General features: G+C 44.5%; 2 protein-coding genes across 30 annotated transcripts in view; one reads left to right on the top strand and one right to left on the bottom strand.

Annotated features, from left to right (window-relative positions):
• Positions 1 to 111: 111 nt before the first annotated feature.
• Positions 112 to 12,803, bottom strand: LOC118512063 (glycogenin-1). 24 transcript variants are annotated; one of them, XM_036055927.1, is made up of 8 exons: positions 12,410 to 12,794; positions 10,386 to 10,521; positions 9,847 to 10,311; positions 9,586 to 9,766; positions 6,875 to 7,741; positions 5,664 to 6,033; positions 2,599 to 3,771; positions 112 to 441 (listed from the first exon to the last, which is right to left on the bottom strand). In XM_036055927.1, the coding sequence occupies exons 1-8, from the start codon at positions 12,414 to 12,416 to the stop codon at positions 407 to 409; spliced, it is 3,234 nt and encodes a 1,077-aa protein (XP_035911820.1). In that variant the 5' UTR covers positions 12,417 to 12,794; the 3' UTR covers positions 112 to 406. The 24 variants fall into 24 exon arrangements, with proteins under 24 accessions (XP_035911820.1, XP_035911825.1, XP_035911827.1 ...); XM_036055932.1 differs by having other exon boundaries at positions 3,163 to 3,771; XM_036055934.1 differs by having other exon boundaries at positions 3,163 to 3,576.
• A 127-nt stretch (positions 12,804 to 12,930) lies between these two features.
• LOC118512052 (guanine nucleotide exchange factor DBS-like) overlaps positions 12,931 to 21,622 on the top strand; it is a 28,207-nt gene continuing 19,515 nt past the window's right edge. The window contains exons 1-9 of one of the 6 annotated variants that reach the window (XM_036055902.1): positions 12,931 to 13,059; positions 13,681 to 14,085; positions 14,325 to 14,741; positions 14,800 to 15,386; positions 15,455 to 15,570; positions 16,735 to 16,870; positions 16,950 to 17,267; positions 17,354 to 17,563; positions 17,687 to 17,866. In XM_036055902.1, coding sequence (XP_035911795.1) covers positions 13,887 to 14,085; positions 14,325 to 14,741; positions 14,800 to 15,386; positions 15,455 to 15,570; positions 16,735 to 16,870; positions 16,950 to 17,267; positions 17,354 to 17,563; positions 17,687 to 17,866 — 2,163 coding nt within the window. In that variant the 5' untranslated portion in view covers positions 12,931 to 13,059; positions 13,681 to 13,886. Of the gene's footprint in view, positions 14,086 to 14,324; positions 14,742 to 14,799; positions 15,387 to 15,454; positions 15,571 to 16,734; positions 16,871 to 16,949; positions 17,268 to 17,353; positions 17,564 to 17,686; positions 17,867 to 21,622 lie in introns of all 6 variants that reach the window. The other 5 variants (XM_036055901.1, XM_036055900.1, XM_036055899.1 and 2 more) reach the window with 5 other exon arrangements.

Raw genomic sequence — 21,622 nt, 5'->3', positions numbered from 1 at the left:
AAACAAAATGACTTTTAATTCTGTCAATTTTCCGTTCAATTTCTTTCCTCTACAAACTGCGCTCAGTTACTTACCCTTCGTTTGCCATTATTATCACGCAAGTGCAGTCCGTTGGTGTGGTAATATACAACAGTATTATGTTTATTGTTCAGCATGACGAATTCGCTAGTAATTCGAGTTGGCGGCAACAAAAATGCATCGAAATCGGTCCAGACTACACACACACCGACACAGTAAAATGGACGCAGTGTTAGAGAGCAACGTTTGCTAAGTTCCGACAAGGCACAAGAGGCGTGTTTGGCCTCTCTATTTCCTTGGGAGCCAATTTTAGAGTATAATTGTTGGATTTTACGAACGGAGAATTGGTTTCAGTTTTGCTTTTTGCTTCAAGCCTGTTGTGTGTTCCTCACAAAATAGTGCAGAACGTACGAATGAGTCGTGCTGTGGTAGGAATAGAAATAGGAAAAAGGAAAGAAAGGGGCTGTTATCGTATCGTTGGGACAAATACACACAAAATTGTAATGATGTGCTGCTCTCGGTCAAACCTTCGATATATGAGCTTGTGAGCAATAATGGGGCTGGGTTGTAGTGGAAGGGCAGATGCAGAAACGGCAGATGATGTGATGACCCTACCAACTTATGTATCATTGTTTTCTGATATTTTGTTGCTTTTTCTTTAAGCACAGGGATGATGGAGGGCGGAAAGGCTGGGAAATATAAATCGTTTTTCATTTTCTCTGGTTTCGTTTTGTCAAAATGTCATCCATTGATATATATTTCGATATTTTGGTCCATTTCGATTAACATTGCAAAACGGCGAGAAGAAAGGCGCGCTTGTGTGTGTCGCAAAACTATCATCGTTTTTTCTTCGGGCAAGAAATACAAGATAGCAACAGTTGCACCAGTTTCGATTTTTTTGTTTTCCCTGTTTTGTTTTTATACATATAAATCGTTATTATGAGCCAGCCAATAAACAATATGCGAAAAACAAAAAAAAGAACAATATGCGGAATTACAAAAAGAATATTATGTATTGGTTACAACGTTTTTGGCAGTTTAAGTAACGGTTGTGTTTAGTCGGGACAAAAGTGGCGAAAAGGAGAAAAGAGAGAGAGAGAGAGAGAGAGAGAGAGAAAGAATAAAATTGATTATAGCTTAGATTGCAATTAAATAAAAAAACGGTAACAAATCAAACAAAAAGCTAACGTTAAGCAGCAGCAGCAGGCGTAAAAGAGAGAGAGAGAAAAAAATGTATGTAAAAAGAGGAAAAACAAAAACATCTAACATTAATGCCAGGTGCAACGAAAAAGATAGAAAAACAATATTTGTGAACATACACAAAAAATGTAACAAGTAACAAGTGTGAAGAAAACGATCGAATCATAAAAGAAAAACATTAAACGAATTGTTAAACAAGAATGAAGAAGAACTTTATACGAAGAAATTTAAAATTGTTTTTTTATTAAAACAAACTTACAAAATTAAAACACATACACACATCAAGAGATGTTAACCAGAGAGAGAGAGAGAGAGAGAGGAGGGAGAGTTCGAATGTGATCGAATTGAAGTTGAATAACGGACGTTAAAACAATGTGGCAGGACATTGGCAGTACTGATGCCGTTTTGGCTGGGGTGTTGGTATTCTTCCCTAGCTGGAGAATTGCTGGGCCCTGGAGAAACCAAAATCCCTATCTCTGAACACAGTAATTTAGAAATTATTGGTTATTGGTGAGAACACAAGTGAATTGTGATGTTTGGCACAGTAGGCGATTCCTCAACGGGCAGATAGTACAAGCGTTGCCAAGGCAATATAAACACATTTGAAGCTCAACAATTACATGATTTGGGGGCGATTTGGATGGTCTAGGAATGGATATTCTTAACTCTTTGTTCCTCTTCTACTTCGGCACTTATCTGGTTTCTTTGACTTGATTTCAACCATTCACCCTATCGTCCTTAAGGGAAGACGGGTTCGGATCGATTTTGATACCAGTCCTTTCGTGTTAGCAATCGTTAATTTGTTCTCAGTACGAACTAATCAAATTTATTTCTCAAGTTTGGGCTTCCCAAACTTCTGTATCCGGATGATCGGAGTTGAAAAAAAAACACTTCCAAAACAAAATGGCGAATGGGGATCTACACAATGACTTCACTATTGTGTTGCAAATTATAATCCCCCAGGCTAGACTCTAGTGGGTTGAACATGTCATCTGAATGATACCGGATGACCCATACACCACCGTCTGCTTAGGACATCCACACATGGATAAGTGAGGCATGGTAGACCAACACTACTAGATGGACTATATGGACTATGCAGGGATCCGAGATGTGCTCAGAGATGCGGGGAAAAAGAATAATGGTTGACCGTTTCCAGGACTTTCGAAATCGCCTAATTGTCTATCGAATTCCGGATTAACGCTTCGGGCAGCTGGCTAAAACCACTCGAACCACTTACGATGACATTTTTGCCGTGAGAGCTGTGCAGATTGTACATTTGATGAAGAACGGGTGGGTTGGACGTTGGATGAGGATTGATTAGATGGGATTGCCGGGACCCTTCCCGATCGCTGGTGATGAGTGGCTGTTAGTTTTTACCTAATTTTGTTGTTCTTGATTCACGCTTGCGACGTGGAGGCACTGGAGGCGAAGAAGCAACTTTAACGCCCTCATCATCCTCAAGCTGATCTTGTTTCTGTGCGCTGTTTGGTCGTGGTGTTTGTTTCACAGGTGTACGATTCTGTTCTGGTGACTGTTGTTGTGTTAGGGTAGTTGGAGCGGGTTTCTTCTCCTCCCTAGCGGTAGTGCGCGTAGCTTTGGGAGTGTTGCTGTTGTTGGTGTGACTCGTCTCTGTCTTGCTGGACGGCACTGTAGGCGAGGATGGCGATACTACGACTGATGCCGAGATGGCTGTGGTAGTCTTGCTTTGGTTAGCAGCCGGGCTTTGGTTGCCATGGCGCGCACTACCAGCCGACGTCGTTAAGGATGATGATGATGATGATGACGATGGAGATGGTGGTGTCTTTCCAGGCGCTTGATCATTCGTCGACGCTGCTTGATTGGGAGTAGGCTGCTGTGGGCGAGCAGCCTGTGGCGATATGTGTCGTTTCTTGCGCAATGCTTTGACCGGTTGCTTTGATTCCGAGAGTTCATTTGTTTTACCTGCAAGCGATTCCGGTGCCACCTGCTGTTGCTGTTGCTGTTGTGGTTGGGGAGTAGCAGTAGCAGCTGCTACTGTAGGCTTTGTGGTCTGCGTAGTGGGTGCGGGTTTGGCATAAGCGCTGGTGCTAGAACTTTGCGTCGTTGGTTTTTCCACCGGTGGTCGCGCAGGAATTTCAGTGCGTGCTTGTTGCGCGGTAGTTTCTGCTACCACCCTTGCCTGCTCAACCGTCTTAGGACCATCTCCCCGAACGGGCTGTACGATCGTGTCCGGTTGATCGGTCCCTTTGGCTGCCGGCTGATCAGCCTCTTCGCCGGCCGGCGTTTGATCGTCCTCGACGGACGGATCGTACACGAGCTTCATGTGCGTGTGGGATTTCCCTTCTCGATTCTTGGTCGTTATGAACTGTTGATAACCTGCAAAGACTTTCTTGGTCAATGTTGTCGTATTGGTAGTCGGATCGTACTGTATTGGTGGTGGCAGCTTTGATTGGGTTCGCATCGCACCGCTACTACTACTAGTACTACTAATACTACTACTCTCGATCGAGGAAACCCGAAGGATGGCAAGATCGTCCTCCTCCGTAATGGCCGGCGGTGGAACGACGTGCGCTGCAGTATGTTGGCAGTATGACGAGCGCAACCCCAAACACGTACGACAAACCCGTATATGAGCATGTATGTGTAGATAATAGGCGGCGGGCATGCACATACAGGATCAAATATTCCCCCAAAACGAAAAACCAAAGCGAGGGAGAGCAAGCAAACCAGAGTGTGATAGAGAAATGTATCGTTGCGCACACGTGTCGTGCACAGGCACAGTCAGACGTCCACGTGGTCAAGCGATATGTGTGTGTATGTGTTTCCAATAGTGGGTTGTGTTTATGTAAAGGATAGGGTCATGTAGGAAAAAGGGGGGGAAGAGAAAAGAAAATTTAAGAAGAAAAGGAAATCCTAGTTAGTTTTCGAGCTTTTACTCTTGTTCGAATGAGCGGCACCAACATGATTTACCAATGCAACAACCGATCGAGCGAACGGTCAATATTTTGAGTTAACACGATTTTAGTCATATTGCGACGTAACACACACGCGTTATAGGAGTAACACATTTTTATCACTAGCAGATTGTTGGTGCATTGAATGCGAATTGCATCGCAAAACGAAGAATCATTCAAATTCCAGGAGGACATTATTAAAACATTAGTATTTTATGACTATTAGTGAGACTGATACATTTTCGCTTTATTTGATCCTCCGTCCTGTGAAGCTTTCAAACCACAGAATAAACGCGCGTAAATGTTTAAAAAATAAGTTTTGTTGAGCGTTGTTGGAGATAGTGTGGCGAAGTGTTTGCTGCTGTGGGATCCGCGAAGCTTAGAGCATTGCATATATAATATCAATTTTGATACGTACGTAGCCACGGTTTGATGGATGGACAGATTACAACTTTAAGACATTTTAAGTTACTAGAAATCGTGCGTGAAAAAATGTTCTTCTTAAACCTTCTAATCATTGAATGATGTACTCTGTATAGTATTATCCCTCTCTGAAAATAAGTAAAAACACACCAAAAACACGGTCGATATGGATGAACGTTTACAAAACACGGCACAACCCGGAACATACACTAAATGAGTTACACAGAGACAGACAGACACATGTATATATATATTTGATCTCGAATGAGCTTCTTTGAGGACACAGCAAACAAACGATTACGCACAATTCGGCCAGAGAAATGCCGATACAACTTTTCACCAAATAACAAATTGCCCTAGTGAGTTTACATGAGTGTGGATGGGAAGAGTTGTTGGATGTTTTCTTTACCTCCCCTTTGTTTGTCCTCATTTATTCTTCGTATCATGCGTTTCATTTATTGTTTGTTTTTCCATAAATTTTCACAAGTGTTATTCGTTTCTTGCTTCTACAGTTCATATGTATTTCCTACATTTTAATATCGTTTTATAATTTTTCTCTGTCAGATTACTAAACTTCAACTTTAGTTTTGCTTCGCTAGCAATAATGGCACTATGAGGTGTTTTTGAGTAATGTTTGAAAGGAAGAGAGTGTTGTGTGTTAAAAAAACTGGCTACTATCGATCGCGGAAAGTCGTAAAGGAAAACCACCCTCATGAACGCCATCGTAATGAGTATTATGCAACGTGGCAGTAATAGATGCATGACACAGGTTTGATTTTCACGGACGTTTGCTTTGTGCGAAAAGGTGTTGAGCCGTACTGGCTGTGTCTGCCTACACGAATGCCGGTTGTTGTACGACGGTTGGCAACGCCAATGCGGGCCAATGTGGGGAGGGTGGCGAAACGTTGTTGGTACTAGTAGCAATAGTAACAATATTAGGGACACGACGCACGTATGATGATGGAGGAGACAACAACACACAGCAGGAAAACAGATTTAAACGATGGATGATGTTGGTTAGTTGGAAGCGATTGCCTGACTGGTGCCGCCGGTGAATGCAGGCAATGATGATGGTGGGTCAATTACCTTCCTTTTTATCGACAGATAGCTTCTCTTCCGGTTGCGGTGTCGGCGACCGGTCTTTCGGATCCCGCTTCGGTGTGCCCGACCGCGACCGAGATGGACGGCGACTGGTGCGCTGTGCCGTTGCCGTTTGTGAAGCAGCACCGGGGGTCGCCGCTTTTTCCTCCACACTCGGTGGTGCCGCTGTTCCACCGGTGCCGGTGTTGAGCGTTTGCTGGATGCGTTTCCAAATGTTGTCAAACGAATCCCGGCCCATGTAATCGATATTGCCCGTTTCCCAACATTGGCGTCGCATGTGCTCTTCGTAAGCTTCTTGCTCCTGTGACTTTGCCTCGCCAAGATGCACCTGAGCCAATGCGCCTGCAAGACCACTCTGTAATGGAAGAAGTGCAAACAGGAAACCGGAAGTTAGGCTCAAGTTTTAGTAACAGGGAAACATGGACACGGATGGATACACAGAACGAAACAGAACAGAACCGAGAGACATACACACAGACAACGGAATGGTACACAGTTTCCCAGAAATATTTTTTGTTTTTGTTTGTAGTGAGAATCAATAATTCTCTTTTTTTGCGATAAATAGACGACCGAAAGTATACTGCAAAACAAGCAAACGAAAAATATACACCTTGCGATACGAGGAATGTATCCTTGTTTGGATGAAATGGACGTCGAACGGCGCTGGTTTTTTGCCTTAAACAAATTTTGTACAATAGCTTAAGCTTTATCTGAGCCAAACCACATGAACACTACCACGAAAGCAGGAACACTCTCGAAATCGTATTAAGAAAAACCAGGTGTTATCACTAACATTAGCAAAATTGGTGCGAGTTCAGTTGCGCTAGGAGTTATTCATATTGCACACGATATTTGCGCTACAGAATATTCGGAAGGTTTTGAACATTTCAAGCTGGACTCACACACCAAACACATAGAAAAGCCTTCAGAAACCTTCCGAACATCCTGCAGGCAGAATGTAGGCGTTAATAAAGTTTCCAAAAAAACGATTTTTTTAAGTACCCATGCACACACACACACATAAAGCGTAACGATGATAACACACACACACACAGAAGCACGTTAAAATATATTCCGAAAGTATGATGCTGTATGATGGCTGTTTGAAACGGAAAGCGTTCAATTATGATACACGCTCAACGTTGAGATGTGCGTGGAGGATGCTGTTGTTGTTGTTGTTGTTGGAAGGTACCTACCACATCCCCAATATTACCACCACCACCACCATCACCACCGTAATTTCCCTCGTTCGGTTCGGTTGGTTTCGGTTGATCTGCCGCTTGTTGGGAGAAGCAGGAAGTCGACGGAGACGACGCCTCGTGTTGGTGGGCTAATGCACTGTTGGGCTGATTATTGCTGCCATCGGCACAACTATTACTATCACCGGTGGCGGTGATGTTAACGTTTGAATCGTGGGTCTTTTGATAACCACCACTACCGTCAACAGCAGTGCTGTGGAGGGTGTGGTGGGTTGCCTCCTCTCGCTGATCATCCCGCGGTCGATTTTCCCAGTGACCCACGTTTTCTTGATGCTGCTGAACCATCCGATCGACCCACTGTTCTGTGCGCTGAAAAGCATTTTTATCATGACGGTGATCCTGATCCTGATGGTGGTGCGATCGGTCAATGTAACCGCCATCGGTACCACCTGATGATCGGTGCGGATCCGGATGATGAGAGGGAACATGATATGACTGTTGTGGCTGTTCATGTAGCGATTCATACTGTGTGCGGCTTCGTCTATGCTCTTGTGCGCGTAGTTCGTCCAAGTAGAGGAAGTACAATCGCTCTTCCTCCTGTTTGCGCATCATTTTCTCACGCTCCTGTCTCTGCAGGTAATCCTCCCACGGATCGACGTAAGCCTGCGCTGGTTCGTACGAAGGCACAAAGTCTTCCCTTGCCCGGTGTTGTTGGTGTTGGTCATTGTCTTGGTAATGTTGCCAGCGACCGAGCGTCTGATTAGCAACGTCGGCCACATAGATCGAGCCCACGTTTGTCGAACGGTATGCATTAGCACCAACAACCTTCGACAAAGGTTGTATCCAGTGACTTAAAGCTTGTTGCTGTTAGGAAATAAAACTTAAATCTTCTTAGCACAGCCACACACACACACACACGCATGCAAGTTAGGGAAATAAACATACTGTACAGCATAGATTAGGCGAGCCTCGTACAGGAGGACATCAGTACAGCATAATCGGATGACAACATACATACAACAGCACGAGCGAGCGAGCATTCTGGGATGGGCGGCGGCGCGTTTTGGGGTTGGCTAAAGAGAGGTGTCGTCCTCCGTCAGTTTGGTACAGTGAAAATGCCATTTTCGTATGCTGCGATTCTACATTCTATATGTAAATCCTTTATTTGTCCCGAATGTCACAAAGTTCAAAGCGGCAAGTGGATCAAGATCGTTCGTAAGGTCGTTACGCTGAGCTGAGCGTATATGCTTGCATCATTTATCCATCGTTTGCTGAATTTTCGCCCAGATATGCTTAAATGCGTCACGTCCAACGTACTCTGCATTACCCGCCTCCCAGTACTGTCGGCGAAGCTTCTCTTCAATGCGGTCCTGATCCGGAGTGCGCGATTCCCCAAGCGTAACGTTAGCTAACGCCCCAGCGAGGCCACTCTACACATTTGCGCAGACATTTGGACAGTGAGCACAGCACAGATCAGGATTTGGTTTTTGTTTTTATTTGGAACAAACAAAGGTGCGAGAAAATGGCGAGACATGTGGCAACGAAAGAAATACATTAGCCAAATGCTTTACGGTTGGATTTATAGTAAGATGAAGTGGTTTTTTATTCTTTCGGCGAATAACAGGGAGGAAAACGGACACATGTTGTGAGTTTTGTTTGCGTGAGTAAGTGTGTGCGCTGTAAGGTTGCCATTTGTGTACCAGCTTTTATCAGCTGTGCGAATGCCTTTTAATGATCTCTCCTGTTGTTTCTAGTGCTATGTTTCGTCACAGGCAAAAGCCTCTTTTTTCTTTGTGTGGAGGCCAACAACTAACTTTAGCCTCCCGGCAGCCCGGTAAACATTCATTGCCACAGTGCGTTCATTCAGTGCGCGTTGTATGTTGTCATTTTTAGGTTTAGATTAAGTATATCGCCGCAGTATGTAAATCCGGTAGAAGAAAGTATGATGCAACACACACACACACACACACGTCTAATAAGAGCAAAATGGAAGGGACAAGCGGTAGTCCTTGCCCTAACGGAGTGACACAAGACACTAAGAAAACTCTACATTTAAAGCTTCGCTACCGATCGACAAATCGACATACTCAAATTAAAGTTAATATAGTGTAACAGCAATTGAATTTCAGACCTCAACCGTATAGAAAAGAAAAGGTGCAAGCAATCTTCAACACTCTTCATTCAGTGCGAATAGCTAACTAACTCTACGGAATGCAAAGAAACGGATAGGCAGAAACTGCATTCGTTAAAGTACATTTACGAAAATTGAATGATCATGATGAAGAGTTAATAAAAAGCGTTTGCAAAAGCTGATGAAAAGCATAGTACAAAAATAGTCAAATCAAAGCAAATGAAAGCAAAAGAAGGATACCAATTTGGCCCAAAATGCATCCCCCCGAGACTGTCTCGCGGGGTTCTCTTACCTCCGTCGTATTGATTAACATACGATCGTTCCAAAGGGAAATAGGTTCAGACTTGAAATTGAATATGGTTTGTATGCATTAAACAAATGTTTGCCCATTTGAAGGATTAAGTTAGAGCAGTCCGATACACCAACAGAGCTCCGAAAGGCAGGGGAAGGATAGGAGAAAGACAGCAGCAGGGAACACTTGTCACAAAAAAGGGCCGCATCGAAAATGTGTGCATCGATTTCCTGGATTTCGTGGATTACCGGTTAACTAAATGGGGTTTCTGAGCTTGCTACTTACCATGTCTGGACTCAGCCTTGAGTGCACATCTTCCGCAAAGATGTCCCACCAGTACTGCAGAAAGTTGGCCAGATGCTGGTACTCGGACGGAACGTACACCTTCCGTGTTTCGGAGTTGAACTTCTGCAGCCACGGTTTGACCGCACCGATGAAATGAAGAATTTTGGTATTTTGTCCGAACCTGGCGAGGCGAAGTAACGAGTAAAGTTAAAATGAAAAAAAAAACTATTGGCTTTGTTCACATAAAGCTGCAATGCTTACTGTTTAAATGCAGGCAAGTAAGAGTACGTTGCCACGGACGACGTGTTGTAGATGAAGGGCAAGTGCTTCTGGATGTCCTTATGAGCCCAGTCGGAGAAGTATGCGTTCAGCAAGCCTTGATCGCCTCCATCGAAGCTGCCATTGGTCACCGCGTACTGTAGCAAGCTGGCGAACGTTTCCAGGTTGGGTTTAAACACGTACACGCCCGAATTGAAACAATCCGGCCAGCCGATGTCCGGAGCGGCGGAAAGTTCTTCCCGGTCAAACAGCTCATCGCAGTTGCGCAAAACGAGCGTGTCAGCATCGAGAAAGACACACTTTTCGAACTGAGTCAGGCGCCAACAGTGCAGCTTGGTGAACGTGACACCGAGCTCTGGTCGTTTGAGAAGGGCGAGATTCGCTTCATCCTTCGAGTCGAGCAGATTGACCTCTTCAACCACATTGAAAACGGCGCGCAATTTTGTTCTGTAATAATCATAGTAAAGCTCATGTTATATTGAGCGTTTTTTTTTGGTGCAAAATAGTAAAATCTTACTTACTTCATTGCTTCCGATACGCCGGGCGTGATGAGTACAGCCATTTGATGTACGGTATGAACGCGCTTGAGTGAATGAGCGACAACAAGGGCCCCAAGGGAGTAGGAATCGTTGGTTGCCAACGTTACCCACGCGTACTCTGCAAAGGACGAAAAAGAAACGGACGAATTGTTGTGTGAGCAAGCCGGCCATTCATTCGCAGCATGACCATTGCAGAGTATTCTGCAATAACGGTCCGAAAACATACGATAATTGACCGTACAGAGGTCCCCTGGCGCTATCAATACTGTTCGTGTGATCGTGACCTTGCTCGCTAGACTTTTACTTTTCTTTTCTCTTACTTTTACTTTTCCCAGGCTTGGTGATGTAATCAGGTTCAAATTAACAAGAAGAACAAATGTGTGTATTGGGTTCGAATCGCTTTTTTTCTGTTTGCGATAACATGTGGCTCAAAAGCCAACGGCGAGAATTTATTTTTGTAACAACAATTCCCGTGCCCCAACCAAGATTAGGATTTAAATGCACATCAATTATGAAGATTCTTCGACGACGACGACGAGGGATGGAAAGCAATCGAGCCAAGTACAAGTATACAATTCAAGGCGTCTGAGGTTTTATACCAGACCTATTAAACATACGGTCATCGAAGGTTTAGCGAGAACTATGGTGGTATGGTGAACAATATATAAAAACGCATAAAAACCGGTGCAATATTTTTCAATTCCTCCCGCGAAATGAGTTTGACATCACTGCTTGAAATGATCATCATTGATCGCTTGAATGAACGTTGATTTTACACTTTCCCAGCGCGATCGATTCGAGTCGATTCATAAAAGGTTAGTTAATTAATACTAATTTATGCCTCTGCAAGTCCTTCAAAAGCCTCAACAGTTGCATTAAAAATAACTGCAGATTGGTAATCAGTACAAACAAAAAGGTAAATGGAAGGTAAATACGTTTGCATGTATCTATGGTTGGTGCCGGTAGAATCATGCTGCTAATTCTGTAGCATCTTACTGGCGCCGGACTGCTGCATCTCTCGCGCTCTTCGCGGCAACAGTTCAACAATCATTAGAACCGAATCGATAAGAAACGATCGCACAGGATGTTATGTTGGCTTGGATGACATTTTGTGACGCCGAACGCATCGCTACTAACGCTGTATGTTTAGCTCCATGGCGCCACCGCTAGTTTTACGTACTGATGCACGGCAGACAGCATACACATTGGGCCAACTTGTGACGTTGATCTCCGTTCTACAATCGGAATTCGTTTGTGAGGAAAACAAAAAAGAAACGAATAAGAAATAGGGGCCTGCACAGGTCCTCCATTCGCTCACGATCAACGCTCTGTGGCGCTATCAATCGGGAGGTTTGCGAATATTTGGTATTTGAAGATGTTCAAATTCAAACAGCCGAAGATTATTTTCGGTAAGGCAAACAGTGCAACGTAGTTGCCAACGTTGCCGTCCTACGCAAGATTAAATTTAGAATTTTGGTACCATCATGCGGGAGAAATACCAGTCGATTCTTCCTTTCAGCCGCCGTACTAGACTTTCGTCGCGCAACAGTTCATTCTCCGTTTTGCACAAAAACCGATCACCGAATACTGATGACCGTAAACGACAAATTCACTAATTCCCTTTTTTTTGTCCAACGTTCCGTCAGTTATGCTTGTTATGATTCTCTATCTACTATTTACAAACAAAATAGAAGAATATAAGAAAATAATGTTCAAGTGGAGATTAATGTACTCTGTTATCTGTTGCAGTACATGAAGAAGTGCCACATTGTTCAGCACATATTTAAAGCACATTTTTGAATGTTTTTTTCAAAACCTATGTTCAAGGTCATTCGAGGTCACCTACTTTGACATCTAAATCTCACATGTCGCACAGACGGCGAATGTCTGTTATTGTCGCTTGTCGGGCGAACTTGTTATTCTTCACGCTTGGACGGGCCCTTTTCACTGTTACGAAACACTGCGCTCGCTTGCTCGTAAATAAGATTGATACGTTGCGTACTTACTACTCATTTTGCTGTTTGCACTTTACAACGATTTCCCGGCACAAACACGAAAAGATGCAGCCCGTATCACTGGGTCAGAAGAAAGATGCACACACGATACACGGGACGCGATATCGATAGAATATCGACGAAAGGAAGAAAAAGGCCAGCCAAGCGAGGGCGGAGGATGGTTGTGGCCGTCAAAGTTTAGATGAAAGATGTTGCTCCCCGGGACGTTTCGTTGTTGAAGGTAAGTTTGCACACCCTAAACACACTCGAGCATCACGCACGAAACTCCGTGATGCGCCGCGTTTGGTTCGAAATGATCCGCGAAACACGAAACCGGTGTTTTCTGAGAGGTTGTGTTTCACATAGTTCTATAAATACAGTCAACCTCGAAATGAATGGGCCGGATGATCAGAGGCCACGGATGAACCGCCGCCCGCCGTTTGCTGCTGACATATTCACCAACCAAGGTTCATAGAGCACGGAGAATGCGCGTGCAGGTGTATTTCGCTCTCTCGAAGAAAGCTGTTGCGTACGATGGCCGATGCACGCCACACCGTGCAGTTTCGGGATTGCTTGCTCTCTTCGGGAGTGTATGAGAGCGAGCGCGATACAGACAGAAGAGAAGAAAAACACACAAATGAAACAATTGTTTGTTTCGGCAGGTGCATAAAATTATCGGTGTAGGTTTTTTTAACTCCACCAGAACTTTGATAATGTGTAGAAAAAGCGTGAAAACGAAGTGAAAAGTTTGCGAGCTTTGTCGGGAAATTCGCGAAACGGTGCTGGAAACTGGAGCTGAGATGAGAAATTGGTGCAGTGAGCCAGGTGTAAGCAGTCGAACGAACGAACGAACGAAAAGTGCAGCAAATTTAGAAGATGATGCGGTGCAAGCGATTGCGTGTTATAGATTCCCTTTTCCATATTCATGTGTTCTATGTGTTCTTAGCGCTAGCCGCGTGTACTTATATAAACGATTATCGGTGTATGGTGTAAAGCACAATAGAGCCGTGAACGTGGCCCAACATATTCTTCCGTATCATTATGTAAAGAACATTGGAAGATAAAAAAGGAACCACTCACGCGTTTTCTAACATTGCGACCGAACGCCCCAACATCTCTTCTGGTGCGTATTATGCAAATGAGCATGGTTTCAAGTGAAAAGTGAAGAAAGTGGCCAGAAACGTAGATGAGTTTACAGAAGGGCACGCGTTTGTGTGATATAGCTATTGTTAGTCGCAAGTGAAGTGTGCTTAACTGATGTATGTATCTCTTTGGATGTGTAGCTTGCGGTTCAAGGGTGTCGCTGTGTGAATGGTGTCCCGATTCTTGCTCGATATGTTTGTCCCGAACATTTAGAAGTGTTGCTTAAAAGGCAATAAAGGTGTAAATGCGCACTGCAAGTGATCGTTAAATTGTTGCCCTTGTGTGTTGGGTGCAGCAAACAGTGGTGCAGTTTTCATTGGGGGAAGAATTGGCTTTGGGATTTGCTATGGCAGCAGCAGCAGCAGCAGGTACGCCTAATTCCATCGAAGTTCAAATCGATAATTTTTTGGAGCAATTCAAACGGAGCGCCTCCAAGGCTATGGATGGTGACTGGTCATCATCTTCTGCGGTCACCACGCCGCAGTCCGCCTGTTCGTCCGGATCGAAGCTGAAAAACTTCTTCGCCGACCAACTTACACACGAAGGTGAGAGCAAAGCCGTGGGAATTGTGTTTACGCTTGTATCTTAATAGGTTATCAGTGGTTTGATTTGGAACCCGCTTTTGCGCGGTGAATATTACTTTTCCTTGCCAATGTTCAAAAATATGGTACAGATTTTGAGATACGAAGGGTGATTGGACTGAGGAACGGGCTCTGGGAGGTCTGGGCCTTAACTCTAAAACTAAATCTGTATCTTATGCCCGCTTACTTTACTATATTTCTAGAAAACAGCAACTTTGCCAACAATGGCAGCACCAGCAGCAATGCATCATCGTACCATTCTGCCCATCAGAACCACCAGCAGAACCATCAGCACCAGTACAATAGTTATCAGAATACTTTCCAACACCAATCATCCGTAACGTCCAACACGTCGGTGCAGACCGTGTTAAACCAGAGCCTGCAGAACTCGGCCAACGTTAACAAGCTGATCGAAAACGTGTGCCAAAACGGGAATCACTTCAATTTGAACACGTTTGGCAGTTGCAGTTCGCTTATCACGACCAATGGGCACGCGTCTTCGAGCGGGTCGATAATGAGAGATAACATGAACTCGGCTGTCAGCGTCAGTTCGGCGGAGGAACCGCTCAGCGTGGGCGATGTGGCCGATCTGCTCCATCCCCAGTACGCCATAATTACCGGTAAGTGCATGCCCAACGATCGATTCGAATCGTCTCAATCTCAATCTCTCACTTGCAGGTGGACGCTCGAAGGACGGTTGCCCGCTAATAACGTTTCCCGATTACAACAACTTTCAAAATCTCACCGATCTGGAGTATCAAAAGCTGATGCTTTACCTAACCTCCGTACCGTCCCTGTCGGAGGCCGATCTGGGCTTTAACCTGATCGTCGATCGGCGCAAAGATAGATGGGCGGCGGTGAAGGCGATACTGTTGAAAATTTCCATCTACTTCCCGGCGATGGTGCATATCGTGTACGTCATTCGTCCGGCCGGCTTTCTGCAGAAAGCCATCTCCGAAGTGAGCAATAAGTTTTTCAAGGATGAGTTTCGCTTCCGCGTGATCGTGTGCGGTACGCTGGACGAGCTGTACGAGTACGTTTGTCGCGGGCAGCTTACGGCGGAGCTGGGCGGCGAGCTGCCCTATTCGCACCACGAGTGGATACAGCAGCGCATATCGTTGGAAAAGTTTTCCGGCCTGACGAACATCATATCGGGCAACTTGGATGCGTTTATGAAATCGATCAACGACATGGAGTTTCCCAACTCGGTCGAAGCGACCGAGCAGTTGATCAACGATCAGGGCGAGCAGTACGAAAAGTTGAAGGTAAGGTTAGAAGGCAGAGTGAGGTGAGGAATTTTGTTAACATAAATTAACGTAAAACCCCATTGCAGGAGGATATACTTTCTGCCGGCCAACACGGCGAAGTGCTGCTGGAAGAAATGAAGAGCAAAAAGGAATACGATCGCGACACGGTAGAACGCTTCGGCAACATAAGTTCTATTGAAAGGTGAGTGGGGTGAGATGATGTGGGGAAATGGTTTAACTTAGTTCAGGCTGCACATTGTTCGTTTGTTTTGATATAGTTAACGACGTTTTTTTAACTGATTTTTGCTACCCGCTATACTATTTTTTGTTTATTTGTTTGATAATAGTGAATCCCTTGAAATGGGTATTCAGGGGTGGTCAATCATCATATATCAATCATATATCGATCTAGATCGTAGTTTGGGGGTATTTAAAAACACATTAAGCATAAGCGAATTTAGTATTTAAATTACCTCTAGTGTGTAAGATAAATGTAAGACAACAGTTTACCTTGCACTGGTTATTTTATGAATGTATAGAGACAGCAGTTAACGAAAGCGCTGCGGTAACTGGCTGTACGTTGTACTGAATCGTAGTTTTTGGACCTTGTAACAGACACAAAGCGTTGTGAGAATTGAACTGAAATTATGAGGACAGCACCTTGCTTCGTGTAGTGATTATATTTACTACGTGTGTTATTTTAATTAGTATCCATTCGTCTCATAAATGCTGCATTCTGGTGCTTTATGTTCTTCTACATATGATCTTTTTAAGGTGATCTGCTATTAATAATCAGCAAATGATAATCTCTCCACTGGTCCTTGTGTTTTTGAAAACTTTGCCCTTTTTCGTGGGAATTTATCTGCATATACTCACGACCTGTTGTGCATTAGATTAAACGTTTAGCATGGCGTATCATATCATTGCTGTCTTAGCTTATTTTAATACTCTTTCAGAAGCTCTTTGTTGCGTTTTTATGTTACGAATTTCATGCACAGTTTCTATTTTTATTTACCATTCATTCGACACAGTATGAGTAGTAAATAAATGTACCAGAGTCATACACTATCGTTTGATTCACACACGACAACAAACACACGTTTTATAATCTGTATTCATGTTTCATCTCATCTCCCATATTCAATGCGCTTCCGTGTTGCGTTATGATTTCACATGTAAAACATGTAAAATGAAACCGAATGAGATCGCTCGTTGCTTTTTGCTGAATGATTTGGCATGTAAAACATGTAACCTTTCGCGACACGTGTGTAACGAACAAATGAAATTTAAAAACAAACAAACAAACAAGTAAAACACCCAGTGCAAGGAATTATTTGAATGTCAATACGCATCATTTTGATGACAGTCGCGATTGTCACAGACTTTTGGTACAACTGGAGGAAACCGAGCGCCAATTTGAAGACTTTTGGACGATGCATCTGTCCCGGTTGAAGAAATGTCTCGAGCTGCGCCGCTTTGAGCAAGATTTTCGCGAACTGCAGGTGAGAAGACTGGATGATTTTTCCGACAGCAAAAATATGTTCAACTGTGTCCTTCTTTCGCCCCTGTTTTCACGGGAAGAATAATTTCGATCGCCATTTAAAAACCGTATCGGATATGACCGAAATTGGAGAAACCGTCACCAGGATGGATCAGCTGCTGAACGAGACCAAAGAATTCCAACTCATCTGTGGGCTGGACGTCGAACGGGCACAGCACGTCATCAGCACCGGACAGCGGCTAATCGGTACGAAAGGTTGTATCAGTTCCTGTCCGAAAGAGGTAGTGCAACCAAAGTGCGATGAGCTGAGTCGCGTCTGTGCGCTCATTCACGACCGCATTTCGAAGCGGATCGACACTCTTGCCAAAGCTCGCGAGTTGATGGAGCGGGTCGAAAAGGTACGAAAAGAAGGTGGAGCCAAGGTGGAGCGGCTGCCGTGAGATATGCCATGAGATAATCTATTCTACCATTTCCCAATTGCTAGGCAAATAAATGGTGTACGCGGGGCATTGAGCTGTTAGCGACGCAAAGGATCGAAAAGTGTTCTGTGTCGGCCGAGATAGCAGAACAGAGTCTGCAGGAGATTCAGGACTATCTGGCATCCGCGGCCGAGTTTAAGCTGTACAGTCCGAAGGAAATAAAGAACGAAATCCAAGAAAATACGACACTGGAAACGAAGGCATTAGTGTCACAGGTAAGTTTTCGCCACATGTCATCGCCTCATAAACATGTATTAGACAAATAAGCAAAATTTAACATTTTTAAATCGGCATTAAAAAAAACCGTACGCCGTCTGCCTGTCTGATTATTGCTACAGGTGTTGCAGCGTATCGATGACGTTCAGCTGATGTGCGATAAGCGAATGATCACGCTGAAGAAGCTCACGCTGAAGCCCCCGCGTCCAGTGCAAACTGTTACGCCAGAACCAGCGGTACCGTTGCAGCCTCCGGGCGGTGCACCTCATCCTATCTTTCGCCAGCGGCGATCGTACAGTAAGGTGAGTGTATTTGAATATTTTATGCCTGACGCACGGTATATCGAAAACCAATCGTAAATTGATATCCGACTTCATATTCGGGGACATGGAGGCCTCCGAGTTGCCGAGAACGTTTATTTAAATGAAGAAAGATTTTTCACAGTAATTGCCACTGTGATGTGGCTACGGTCTCTTGCTGCAAATAGGGAGCCGTCGAAAAAATTGTATCATTAGTTTGGTCACTTAACTGTGCCCTACATTTCAAACTGTGGCCCTATGTAGGTCGCTGGTGCAGCCACAACGACAGCAGTGAAACGGATGTTCTTATTTCCCGTGGCCACATGACACGGTTTTAATATTCCGGTTCAGGACTATCGGAGAAATGCTATAACGTAAATGCTCTCTCCCTCTCCTAGGTGAATTGCATCACCACACATCTCAAACCTGCTTTCTGTGCAGTTGGCCCGAGTGGTCTCGTGGCCGGTTTGTTTTTTATTATTGTGGTCGCAATACGCGCACTGCAGCAACACCGACGGGTCCATCTCTGTATCGAAAGCTTCACTTGCGAACTGTGCGGCTTGCAGCAGCTGAAGGCAATTCAAGTTCATTCGAAATAGGTCGAGGCCCTTATGTTACGATGATGATGCATCTGCCATTTTCCGATGACGTAAGCTTCAGTACCGCTCATTCCTATTGCTCCCTGTGCAGCTAAGGATAAGAATGAGCAAAGAGGAAAGCATTGAACAGTTGTGGTGTTGATGAAGCAGCTACAGCAAGACAAAAGAGAACTGATGGAGGAAGAAGCTTTCTTACTTGAACGGCAACTCCAAGAGTAATGCCAGACGTGTGTCGTAAGGCAAGGCGCGATGCATCCCCAGACGTCCGTCCGGCAATTATGGTCAAAGATTACGGGGCTCCAGTATTGTTACTACATATACTATGCAGCAAACCGGAATCATCGGGCAAACAACTCTCGAGGCTCTCGGGATCGCTCGCTGTAATCGCTCGCATAACAGGCCGCAGTTAACAGTCGCCAGTACGCTTTTCGGATTTCTGGTTTGACCTAAATATGGCACATGCCATCATCGGGAAGATGTTCCGCAAAAAGAAAAATCTCTAGCATGCTATTATGGAACCTCCTTTTGCTCGTTCGTTGCAAGGGCAACTTTTTCCAGAGAACTTCGACGACCTACATAATTCTTCCGGCAGCAAAACCTGCTAATAGTCGGCCGTTTTGTCCTAAATTGCTGATATGCATACAACTTTCATTTAAAAATGAATGATGCACCACCATTAAAACCCCAAAACCTGAACTATTCTGGAGTCTTAGCATTCCGGGGCGCCAGCATATTATCATGAATCGGAGAAAATTTCTCTTCAAAATGTGTGGAGAATATGTGTGAGGACAAGAACACTTCTTTGGAGTGTATTGTTTGTAAGCTCTCTTTTAAGGGCAAATCAACTATTTACACAATAAAAAAAAACTTTTATTGGGGCACAATTAAACCATAAGTGCAAGGTGTAGCTCGCTAGTAAAGCAACGTGTTTTATCCAATTTCGTACGAACCGCGCACGTTCGTTCAATAAACTCCACCCTGTAATTTACGCTACATGCAATCCTCCGTTGGAGATTTGATGTACTCACGTTGTTTGTAATGCTGGCTTACGCACACATTCAGTGATCGCACAAAAAAGGGAAAAGATCGTTCACCCCTGCGCTGCTAATCATGTTTTATCATCGGAAGTGATTACACGGCATTCGCGAATGAAGCCGAACAATAGGAAGCAAAGTACAAACAATATTTGCTAAACTAAATGAATTAGCGAATTGCTCAACACTTTTCACTAGCCTGCTAAGCCGCTTCTTCTTAATTGGCCCAACGACCTTTTTGATAGTCGGTGCTCACACTATCTGGGAACGGCCCAGATGGGATTTGAACCCCTGTCCTGCCGTGTGAAGATCGCCTCGGCTACCGGGATCGCCCCTAGTTAGCTTGTTTGGTTCCAATGTTTTCTTTGGAGTTCGTTTATAAGCATTACGAACTGTTGCTCGAATCTAGGCTACCTGTTGCAAGAGGTGTTGAGAGCAGTTCACATAAAACTCTACCGATGAACTCATTATGTTTTCTATTATCCAATATATGCATATATTTACATTGCACGAACCGTTCGCATATGGTTCTGCAACAAGACTGATCAGCCTGGAACAATAGTAAAACGGCCCAGGCCTTAGGACGGTATCGCGCAACAATGTTTAAGGGGCGAGCTTTAGCGCATTTTCTCAACTCGCTCTGTGTCGATTCGCATGCGATTGGCAACAGATAGGAACGTGGCTCCAAAAGTGATAGTGATGTAGAATTAGATGTATGCTCAAAGTTGTCTTAGACAGTATGAGAGTACAGCGGAGAGATGATTGGAAAGCAATAGAAGCTAACGCAAAAGCAAATACGAAAGATGATGCGTACATGTCGGTACATTACTCACAATGCTAGACCGGGATGTATGCCTGCGAGGTTAGCTCGTGGTGCTGCGTGGGAATCTTCTTTCTCCATTGGATTGTTTGAGACTGTTGCTACACAAAACTATGCCATCATAATTACAGACGGCATTAGTTCCCGTTTAACCACACACACACGTGACTCCTTCGCGGTCTTGGTAGCGTTTTGGAATGCTTTAGATACTTCTCTTCTTTGCTTCAATAATGTATTGGAATTTTGTATTTACTCTGTTTCATTGAAACTCCAAGTGACACCTTCGCCAGCCATACAAAGCACAAGGGAACGACGAGCACCATTCACTCCAGCACCAATCGATGTTAAATTTATACAATTAATTACACAAGTTCCTTTTCGCGCAAGTTGCTGTAGCAATAACGCGCACGATTATTGTCCTCAGTGCGTGTTGCTTTACTTCCGGTCGCAAAGAGAAAACCCAAACCCTGCTCCAAATATTTTGTGACAAACGCTCCGTGCATCATCAATATGCAGGTTGCAGCGTACGGTGGTTTCTCCGATGTTGGCCCAAGTTTATCAGACCCGACTGATCACGCAGTGATCGGGCGATCGAGGTGAAATGCCATCACCTCCTTCCTTGAGTGACACGAATTTACATCGTGTTGATGGTGGTGGGCGACTACGACTGCTACCGGGAAAAATCGAAAAAGCAATGGATTATTATTCCCTTTCTTCACGGGTTTGTGTGGTGGTTACCTACACCGCGCTGCGCTATGCTGCGGTGCACCCGGGGAAAATCTGGATCTGGTGCTGTCGTTTGACTATGATTTGTTCGTCATCTGCTGCTGCCGCTACTGGTGGATGGAAGGCAGGAGGGGTGAAACGGGGTGGCCTGGGCCAAGGGAAAAGCACGTCGACCTTTCGTCGCGCCTATGTTGGGAAACAATGTCGTCCGTACCAAACAAAACTGACAACAAAAGACGTAACAAATGAAGTGAAAATGACGTGTTGTACCGATGGCGCAAGCGGTCGCAGGCACAGAAATAATAGGAGGCGACGCAGTTTTGAGAAGTTTGACTAATTCCTCCCGTATTTGAATCCGTTCGCCTTTGTTTCGCCGATCGTGCACGGTTGGTGTAATAAATTGCTCATAAACCCTTGCGACGAGGGATGATATGAAATCTTATCGCAAGCGCTTTTCACTCTCACTTGGGCTGTGAGATGGCTCGCGGCGTGCATTTTCCAATGGGGTGATTGTACCCTTGCTTATCGACACTCCTGTTGCTGCGTTATGTTTGGGAAATTTTTAATGTTTAACTGGTCC

The sequence above is a fragment of the Anopheles stephensi genome, chromosome 3 (genome assembly GCF_013141755.1).
Source record: "Anopheles stephensi strain Indian chromosome 3, UCI_ANSTEP_V1.0, whole genome shotgun sequence".
NCBI classification, from domain to species: domain Eukaryota; kingdom Metazoa; phylum Arthropoda; class Insecta; order Diptera; family Culicidae; genus Anopheles; species Anopheles stephensi.
Note: the sequence above shows the minus strand (reverse complement) of the source record. Positions and strands in the feature narration are given on the sequence as shown.

Excerpts from the sequence above, each read along its gene's own strand:
- LOC118512063 (XM_036055926.1), bottom strand. Across the intron at positions 10,312-10,385 it reads GGCGTATCGGAAGCAATGAA|AACAAAATTGCGCGCCGTTT; the intron begins GTAAGTAAGATT and ends TGATTATTACAG. Across the intron at positions 9,767-9,846 it reads TACTTGCCTGCATTTAAACA|GTTCGGACAAAATACCAAAA; the intron begins GTAAGCATTGCA and ends TCGCCTCGCCAG.